This window comes from Dermacentor variabilis, chromosome 9 (assembly GCF_050947875.1).
Source record: "Dermacentor variabilis isolate Ectoservices chromosome 9, ASM5094787v1, whole genome shotgun sequence".
Lineage (NCBI taxonomy): Eukaryota > Metazoa > Arthropoda > Arachnida > Ixodida > Ixodidae > Dermacentor > Dermacentor variabilis.
Genome location: NC_134576.1, coordinates 94345629 through 94354475, shown reverse-complemented (window position 1 = coordinate 94354475; position 8847 = coordinate 94345629). Strand labels below are relative to the sequence as shown.

Here is an 8847-nt window from a genome sequence, read left to right as displayed (position 1 = left end):
TAACTTGCAGGTCATGTAAGCTATTAGAACACGTAGACATACATTATATCATCTCATTTCTTAAAATAAAGGAAAGGCTTGGTGTCGCCATTACAACACGGCTTTAGGAAATAATTATTAACAACGATACAATTGGTCACAACGATTGACAAGTTTGCTTCATTGCTTCATAAGGGAAGTCAAACTGACGCTGTTTCCTTAGCTTTCAGTAATGAGTTTGACGCCCAACAAACTTCTACCTAAAATAAAAAGGATAGACCCTACCGTTAATCTCATTCGCTGGATTCGCACTTACCTCTGCAATTGAAAACAGTAAGTTCAAGTAAGTGACTGCATGTCGAGCATACTGTCCGTGTAATCAGGAGTCCCTCAGGGCTGCGTTCTGAGCTGTACTCTTTTTAGTCTGTATAAATAAATGTAACATCGATATATATGTGAGACGTAAACATAAAGCTTTCTGTAGTTGACTGCATACTTTTTAAAACCATTTTTGCCCCCAACGACCACGAATACTTGCAATCCAACCTGTATACTGTTTGCAAATGGGGTTCAGTTTGGTCTATCAAATTAAACACTGATAAATCCGTCTTCATGCATACTACGAACAAGAAATGTCCTCTTAATCTTACGTACCCCTGTAACAACTGTCCTCTGACTGAGGTCAATGAATACAACAAATACTTGAAAATCGTCTAACGCAGTCTAGTCGTATTACTAAAACCTGCCCATCTGCCTTTGAAAAGCTCTGTTACTTACGGAACAAACTACAAAGAGCACCATAAGATATCAAACTATCGGCCCATGCTTAAGCAAAATTAGAATGTGCAAATGCCGTTAAAAAAAGACATTAGGTAACTTGAGGCGGTGCAACCAAAAGCTGTTAGATTAATCTTCAAGCTTACAAGAGCAGTAACTCACCATTAATGCTCAAGGCCACTAACAGTACCCCTGTTTTACAATGCAGAAGAGTAATTACTAGGCTGAAATCTTTCCACTCGCTCTAGTTCCGTTAATCTGACAGTAGTCCTGCAACTTAATTAAGGCACCCGAATTGGGGGGGGGGGGCGGTAGGCAAACTAGATGCACACATGTTCCCATCTTTGAACCTTGCTTCGCGCGAACTAATCTTTTCACGCACTCCTTTTACCCTCACGTCATCGATGAATGGAACACGTTACCAGCTGAATAATTTTGGGAAGAAGATAGTCCTGACTTTTGAAAATTATCTATCTTTCTGTTCGTGACCATATGATACAAACTACGATAGGTGTCAATATGACACTGCATATGAACGTACTTGACTATAGTTCTGTTTTGCTGTGTTGCACTATCTTTCACCTATATATAAGTGTGCTTGCTTGCTCCTCGGACGGCAGTATGTTTTAAATAGCATCGTACAGAGTCATCTCCAGATTTTTTTTTTCTACGGAAAACACAGGTACCACGCTGTTGCGAACATTTCCTCCTGTATGTTCTTGACTTCAGACAGCCAGCACTGGACTGTGTTATTGTACAAATTATTCTTTAAGGATATCTTGTTTTCAAAAATGCAACAATTCTAGTTATGTAAAGGACTGTCTGCGGTACGTTTGTTCGAAAGGCAGTTTGCAATGCACTGAAGCGCACATAGGGGAGAAAATGTCGACAGGCTGCAATAGCAGTTCGGCGCAAGATATTGCAAGGCTTCAATATGTCAGTCAGATAGTGTTTCAGCGGGCATTGCTGAAACGCGGTTACATAAATAATGACAATGTCGCCTCTGTTACCCGATGGCTTTGCATTTCAGCAGCGGTAGATCAAGAGAACTTATGCTCCCAGTGCACAAAGTTAGTGGCTGTAGCTCAGGACGTTGCTGATGTTGAGGTGCAACAATGTTTCTGCTTCCGAAGCAAGGGAGGAAAAGCGTGCCCTTTGTGAGTCAACAGGTCAGTGCGTCCCACTGGCGATCTCACGCAGCTGAGCTCAGTCCACAAAGCAGCAGATATAGGCTACACGTGCTTCAGAGAGCGGCACGAACTTTCTCAATGAACCCAATGCCGTTGACAAAAAAACCGTTATGAATCTCGAGGAAAATAAGTTACAAGAACAACAATGACAAATACAAAGACATGTTTTATATTATTTTTTCACACCTTTGCGACTGGAAAAGCAGCCGTCAGAATTGAGTCGTGACTTAATTTCTCTGTCTTACTGTAATTTCAGTTTGAATAAACAACAACCACACAAACACAACCGCCACCAATAACAACAACAACAAAACAATGTCCTTTTCTCTCAGTAACAAAGACAGTATGAATTGGACAGGACAACAAAAGCAAGCGCACGTTAGCCGGGAATGTTGAGAAGATACACAAGAAAGTTTGTCGAAATGCAACAGAGAAAATAGTTGAACCACTTGGCGCGCCAAGACAGTCGAACACAAACTCTGCGATGATATGCCGCGCACGATCTGCACGACAGTTCACGCGGTAGTGGGAGATCACGCACACGCCGTTGCTAGGGCACCGTCGTAGGCCAGCCGGCGGTTCCAGCGAACGTTCGAATAGTTTCACCGGTTGGAGTCATGCCATTTGCCCATTGTCTGGCGAACGGTATTGTGACAATTAGTGGCCCCGACGTCGTTACGATGGTCGTGACTGCGCCTGCGTCAAAGAACGCACCGAACCTGGCTACTTGGAATAACGATAAAAAAAAAGGACCTGCAATTCTTCTTGTGTGACAAGGTGTGGCCAGGCGGTCAGGACACTGTCTTTAAGACTCTGTGGAGTGTTCTGAGTTTATATTATAGGAGGCGCTAGCAAATCCTTAACTGCTTGTTTTTTTGGCCCCATTGCAGTCTCTTTCTATGTGGCCATGCTCTCCTACTTTTTGAAAGAGGTAGTTTATTATGTGTCAATGCTTGTCATCTTATTCTCCGGCAAAGACCTCGTAAAGGACGTGAGACACGTCTGTGGACGGAAGCTTATCCGATTAGGGGAGAAAATGGCTGTATAAATGATTAATCAAATTCCGTGGCTTTACGCGCCAGAACTACGATATGATTATGAGGAATGCCGTGGTGGAAGACTACTTATTAATTCGTTAACACTAACAATAAACAGAAAAGCATCGTACTATAGCACGCACGGGTTGGAATTGTTCATAGTACGCTTGCACTTAACTACAAGAAAAACAAAAGAAAGCTAATGTATTGTGAGGCCTCACTGAGGTAGTTGCGAGAGTTTGCTGAACCATGCCTCCCTAAAGAAAAGAGAGAATGCTTGCATGTGCCTGCACCAAAATAAAGTAAGCTCCATTTTACTCACTGGAAGATGTAAAGACACATGTGACTGATTATAGAGATGAATATCGCACCAGGAACACCAACAAGCATCTTGAAATGAAGCGCGTTACTCAGGGTGCACAGTTCATGAATAGATCAGGCTCCCTCGGGAGCTTCATCATACTTTGACACACCTGCGCATTAAGTGGTAACGGCATGAAATGCACTTCCGACACATTTTAGCGCGGCGTCAGTGACTCAGCTTTAGGATTAGTGATGACAGCACTGAAACATGAGGTCAAAGTGTGTCCTACAATGTTATCATTGAAAGCAGAGACGCATAAAGGTGCACATTTTAGACCACGGAAAAAAACAGCACAGTGACCTCGTGTTGCTTAGCTACTCGATGCCTAACTGGCATTACCCTTTTCAGGTACATGTGAAACTTTCAACTGCTTTCGTCACACAATCGCTGAACGGCGCTTTCACCGAAGTTTGTTGTACTTAAAAAACAAACTGCAGCGCAATTTCGGACCGCGTGGAAAGCCTAGTTTCATATAGCGGAGATCTCGGTCAACGTCCCTGGAAAAGTTCATGTTTGAAATGTGAATCGACGCAACGTGGTGAAAACAGACGTGTTAACCATCGAAACAGACAGGGAAAAAACGCCGCCATTACCACTCGCCGGAAGTGACGCAGAACCAGGAACGCTGAGAAAATGGGCAGCGCCAGGCCGCAACCTCCGAGGTCTTGTGTGAATGTCTCGGAGGCCACTCTGTACTACAGCTAAACCATCAGATGCTCGGATCGTCTCATCAGGGGCTATGTGAAGTCCGTTAATAACGAAATTAGACAATTACCAGTCCTACAACTTCGCTATGGATGCGTCATAGTAATACTATTCATCTATTACTAATTTAACCAAAGGGAAATTCCGAGCAATTGGCCTTCAAGGGAAAGGCCGCATCCTTCCGAATTCAGCGAGAAAGATTTTGATTTGGAGCCATGAATTGATTTTAAAACTGAAAAAAAAGAGAAAATTGAAACGAAAATATGAAGTACAAGTTTTACCATGTAGGAGCTGTGCGCAAAAAAAAAAAAAAACAAGAAGAAGAAAAGGAAAGGATATCACAGTTGTGTAGACTGCATATTTGAGAGTGTCTGAAGTGGAAAAATATGTTTCATTAGCTCTCACATTACGTCCTTCCTTTACGCTGTGACGAAGGTGTTGAACAAATCATATTCACAAATAATTTATATATTTCACACCAGTGTGCAATTTTCACCTAAATGTTTACGTATTAGAAGTCAATTTACAAGTGCAGTTTAGCGTACTTATTGCTGAGAAACGCACCTGAAAACTTAATGATGCAGTCCTTAAAGCTCAAAAAAAATTTCTAAAATTTGTAAGAATGGAATTGACCGCCTAAATAAAGTAAGTATTTCACTACTATCGGTATATTATACCCTTTTCTTTTCGATGCAGCCAATCTAGCCGAAATCTGTGCAGTGAATGCCGTTTAAAACGAGTTCTCCATTCTAGTGTATTCAGATAGGAGCTTGCGAGGCAAAGCTTCTTAAAAATGAACGCCCCCTGAAGTCGGGCGCCTAAAATACGTTAAAAGTTCGCTCCATGCGGCTGCTGCATTAGGGGATTAAGCTTCCGGCCACACATGCCGTGAGGAAGCAGGCGGCCGATCCTGCGGCCAGGGCTCGCACAGAGAGCGCGGCCAAGTCACCCTTGCGCTCAGGGGCCATGGCACCGAGCCCACCGATGCAGATGCCGATGGAACCGAGGTTGGAGAACCCGCACAGGGCGTACGTGGCTATCACCGTCGATCGTTCGTCGAGTTGGTGGACGACGGTGGCGAGCCGCGAGTAGGCGATGAACTCGTTTGCGAACGTCTTGATGCCGACCAGTTCGCCGACCACGCCGCAGTCCTTCCAGGGGACGCCCATGATGAAAGCCAACGGAGTGAAGACCTTGGACAGCAGCCACTCGAAGGTGAGGTAGTCCAGGGTGACGATGGAGCCGAACCACTGGAGGGTGCTGTTGAGGAAGGCCAGGAAGGCCAGGAAGCCGACCAGGTTGGCCACGATGCTGCCGATCATGGCCAGCCCCAGGGATGTCCCGTTGGAAGCCGCCTCCAGGACGTTTCGCTCTTCGCTCTTCGGCATCTCGATGTTGCCGAGCTGCGTCTGGCTGTCTTCGGTCTCCGGATACAGCAGCTTGGAGTAGGCCAGCGCAGCTGGCGCGCTCATGATAGAAGCCGTCATCAGGTGGGCAGGACTAACGCCGAAACGAATGTAGGCCGCCAAGACACTGCCGGCGATGGTGGCGAAGCCACCAGTCATTACGGTGTGCAGCTCCGATTTCGTCATCCTCGAGAGGAACGGCCGAACCACCAGCGGAGCCTCGGTCATTCCCAGGAAGATGTTGGCCGCTGCCGTCATCGACTCGCACACCGTGGTGCCGATGGTGAATTGCAAAAAACTGCCGACTATGAGCACGAGCCGCTGCATGATGCCGTAAAAGTACAGAATGTTCACGAAAAAGCTGAAGAAAAGTATCACAGGGAGCGCCTGGAACATGAAGATGCCAGGCAACGACTTGATGGTATCGACGAGCGGCGCGGTGACGTTTGTGGCGTTGGTGAGGTTTTGCGCCACGTCCTGCGAGGGTAAGGCGAAGTCGCCGAGCGCTTCGGTCAGGTTCCACCCCGAAGCGAGGTGCCCGAACACGAAATAAGATCCGTTGTTTGTGTAGTCCAGAAAGTTCTTCACCTTGTCCGCGATGCACTGAAGCGCGTCCCTGCCGTGGCGCCAGCGTAGCACGGCCAGTCCGAGCAGGAACTGGAGGAGCAGTCCCCACATCACCTGGTACCAGTTCACCCTGAGGCGGGATTTGGAGAAGATGAAGCCGAGCAGTACGAGTACGACGATTCCCGCGAGAGAGATGAGTCGGTGAATGTCGTTGATCGAGTCGTACACTATGAACGACAGCAGGCACAGCCACAGCAACAACCACAGGCACGGCCCCAACCAGCGGCGTTTCTGACGCGTAATCGCGATGCAGTCGACGAGGCTTTGCCACGCGTCACGAACCACCCCGACACTCCCCAACAGCGTGGTTGCGGCGCGCCACAGAACGAAGACGTAGACGATCACCGTGATCACCGTGAGGAACTTGACGTCGTGACAGAAGTCCGGCGTGCTGCTCCACGTGAGCCCGATGCCCGCCGCCAGGTAAGCGTGGAACAGCAGAGCCGCGGCCACCTTGGCGAAGAACGGCAACCGGTTCTTCCAGGAGGTCTTCTCGGAGAACGGCGCCTCCTGTCGCTGGCCCGAAGGCGCCGGAGAGCCGGCCGAAGCCGAGTTCGAGTCCACGGACACCGCGGCTCGCATTTCCGTAGCGTCCACGCACGCTTCGTCGAAGAACGCCGGGTTGACCTCTCCCTTCGACAGTCTCGCCGGGAACAGGTCGGCCTCGGGAACTTCGGGCGCCGCCATCTTGCCGCTTCTGCTGGGCGGCATGATGTCCAAGCTTCGCTGCCACGGACGGGCCATCGGCGATGGCCGGATCCCGCGGCAGCTTTTCGTTAAAGGCGCGAGAGGTGAAGCGCGCTGTGGCTGAAGGTCCGATCGCTCCGCGCCTAGCTCGACGTCTGGGTGAAAAGGAAACCCGCGTTGAGAGTACACGCGCGACTGACGCAAACGGCTTCTTGTTTCGCACGCCTCCTGTTTCTGCGTACCTTTGGCCTCGCCGGCGTCTCGAGCAGGTTTCGCGGCACGGAGCAAGCGGTTACAGAGGAGCGGCAGTCGAGGTCGCGCAAGCGCCGAGGGCAGCTGTGTAGGAAAAAACGCGGCGTTGCCGACGGGCCGACCAATCGCATATGGCGCCGGCGCGACTGAAAGGGGGCACGGACGGCGGAATTCACATTCATTCCTCACGCGTCGGCTCAGTTGAGCGGGAAGCACGCGTCGATGCCGTCGTCACCGGTGACAACGGACGGGAGGGGTATACGCACGTGCGCGCTTGCGAGTGAGCCGGGCTGCTTGGAAAATTGCGGCCATTTGCGAGATACAAAAAGTGTGGAACAATGGCAGCGATATCGGGCGCTGTGGAAACGCGTTGTAGTACCTATAGGTTTACAAGAGTTGTGGTCAACGTTCGCCGTTGCGCGCGAACGGGCGATACGTAATGGAAGGATTCGTTTCGTCCGATAACATTCTCTTCCCTTATCGCCTGTTCCGATTAGTGGCTGGTCCCAGCGATAGCATCAATGCGCCTTTGCGTAGGGTTGCGCAGCATCGCCGGAGCTGGTGACGAAGGACCGAAAGAGTAAAAAAAAAATCAATAAAAACATCGTTACGAATAGTTTCCATAAGCACTAAAGATATCGCCGTACATGCCGCCGTTACGCGCGAGGGTCAATGTCGTCGTAATCTCCCATCGCCCCAATTTGTATTTCTCTGAACCGACCTCTATTCTTGCAGTCTGGAGACCACCGGTAGTGCCTATTTTAAATCTAATATCCTCCTGAGTCCCGAAGATAGCCTTAAAACCCAATCGCTTTTCAAGTCGCTTCTTACTATCTATCGACTGGTATTCTACGAACACGAAAAAAAAAAAAACAATTTTTGTTTCTCTACGCCTATTCCACGCTTCCACCTCTTCGCGAACATACGTCGTATTACGGCCGGACTATGTACGGTACTTCATTAAATGTTACGTATTTTTCTAAAAGAAAGGGTTTGAATGTTCATTGTTCTACTGTGTAACGTATCTAATAGTCTAGGAAGTATTTTTTTGTAGCGTTTCAATGCAATATGTTGTTCTTGCAACCACCCACTGTTCGACGTTGCGTGCATGTTATATTGTAATATGGTCTTGTAGATTGGCGAGTTGGCGTAAAATATGCGTTTTATTCTTTGTTTCTTGTTTGAGGAGCTTGCACAGGCGATAAGTGTACACTTTGGAAACAGGCATTACATTGTGCTTAATGAATGGGTTCGGAGTATCGAAGTTTGATGTCCCATTTTTCGCAGCACGTGTACAAGCTTTTCTTTTTTCTGTCAATTTTTCGTAGCTTGTATGAATTCTCTTTAGTCGTGTAGCCCTATGACAGTTGGCAGTAGTTAAGCCTAGAGATAAACAAGGTGTTGCGTATTAACATAATTGCATTACACGCTAGTATTTCACGATTTCGTTATATAAACCCGACGAGTTGTGACTGTTTGTTCACGGCAATATTCATCTGCTCATTCCAAGACAAGCAATATTAAAAAAAAGAAAACAACCTATAGGTTTTAAAAATAATATTAGCTGATGCCTAAACTTTGATTATTTTTTTTTTCAATTCCGATGGAGCTATAATGGAGGGAAATTTTTTTCTTCGGGGCAGCGTCGTCGTTTTTAGCTTGGAAAACGAAAGCTTTCGTTTTGGTAATATTTATGTTTAGGTTATTTTTCTGTAGCCATTGAAATAGTTTAGTCAGCAATAAGTTAGCGCGGTCTATAATTTCGTCTGCGCGTGCCTCTGTGAAAAATGAGCTAGTGTCGTCCGCGTAGGTTACAAATTTAG

General features: G+C 47.4%; 1 protein-coding gene across 1 annotated transcript; it reads right to left on the bottom strand.

Moving 5' to 3' along the window:
• Positions 1 to 2092: 2092 nt before the first annotated feature.
• Positions 2093 to 7560, bottom strand: LOC142557152 (putative transporter YutK). The gene has a single exon (XM_075668808.1). It carries the CDS (start codon positions 6827 to 6829, stop codon positions 4910 to 4912), a length of 1920 nt encoding a protein of 639 aa, XP_075524923.1. The 5' UTR covers positions 6830 to 7560; the 3' UTR covers positions 2093 to 4909.
• Between the last annotated feature and the right edge of the window lie 1287 nt (positions 7561 to 8847).

Bases quoted from the DNA above. Each gene is read 5' to 3' on its own strand.
- LOC142557152 (XM_075668808.1), bottom strand. From the start codon at position 6,829: ATGGCCCGTCCGTGGCAGCGAAGCTTGGACATCATGCCGCCCAGCAGA.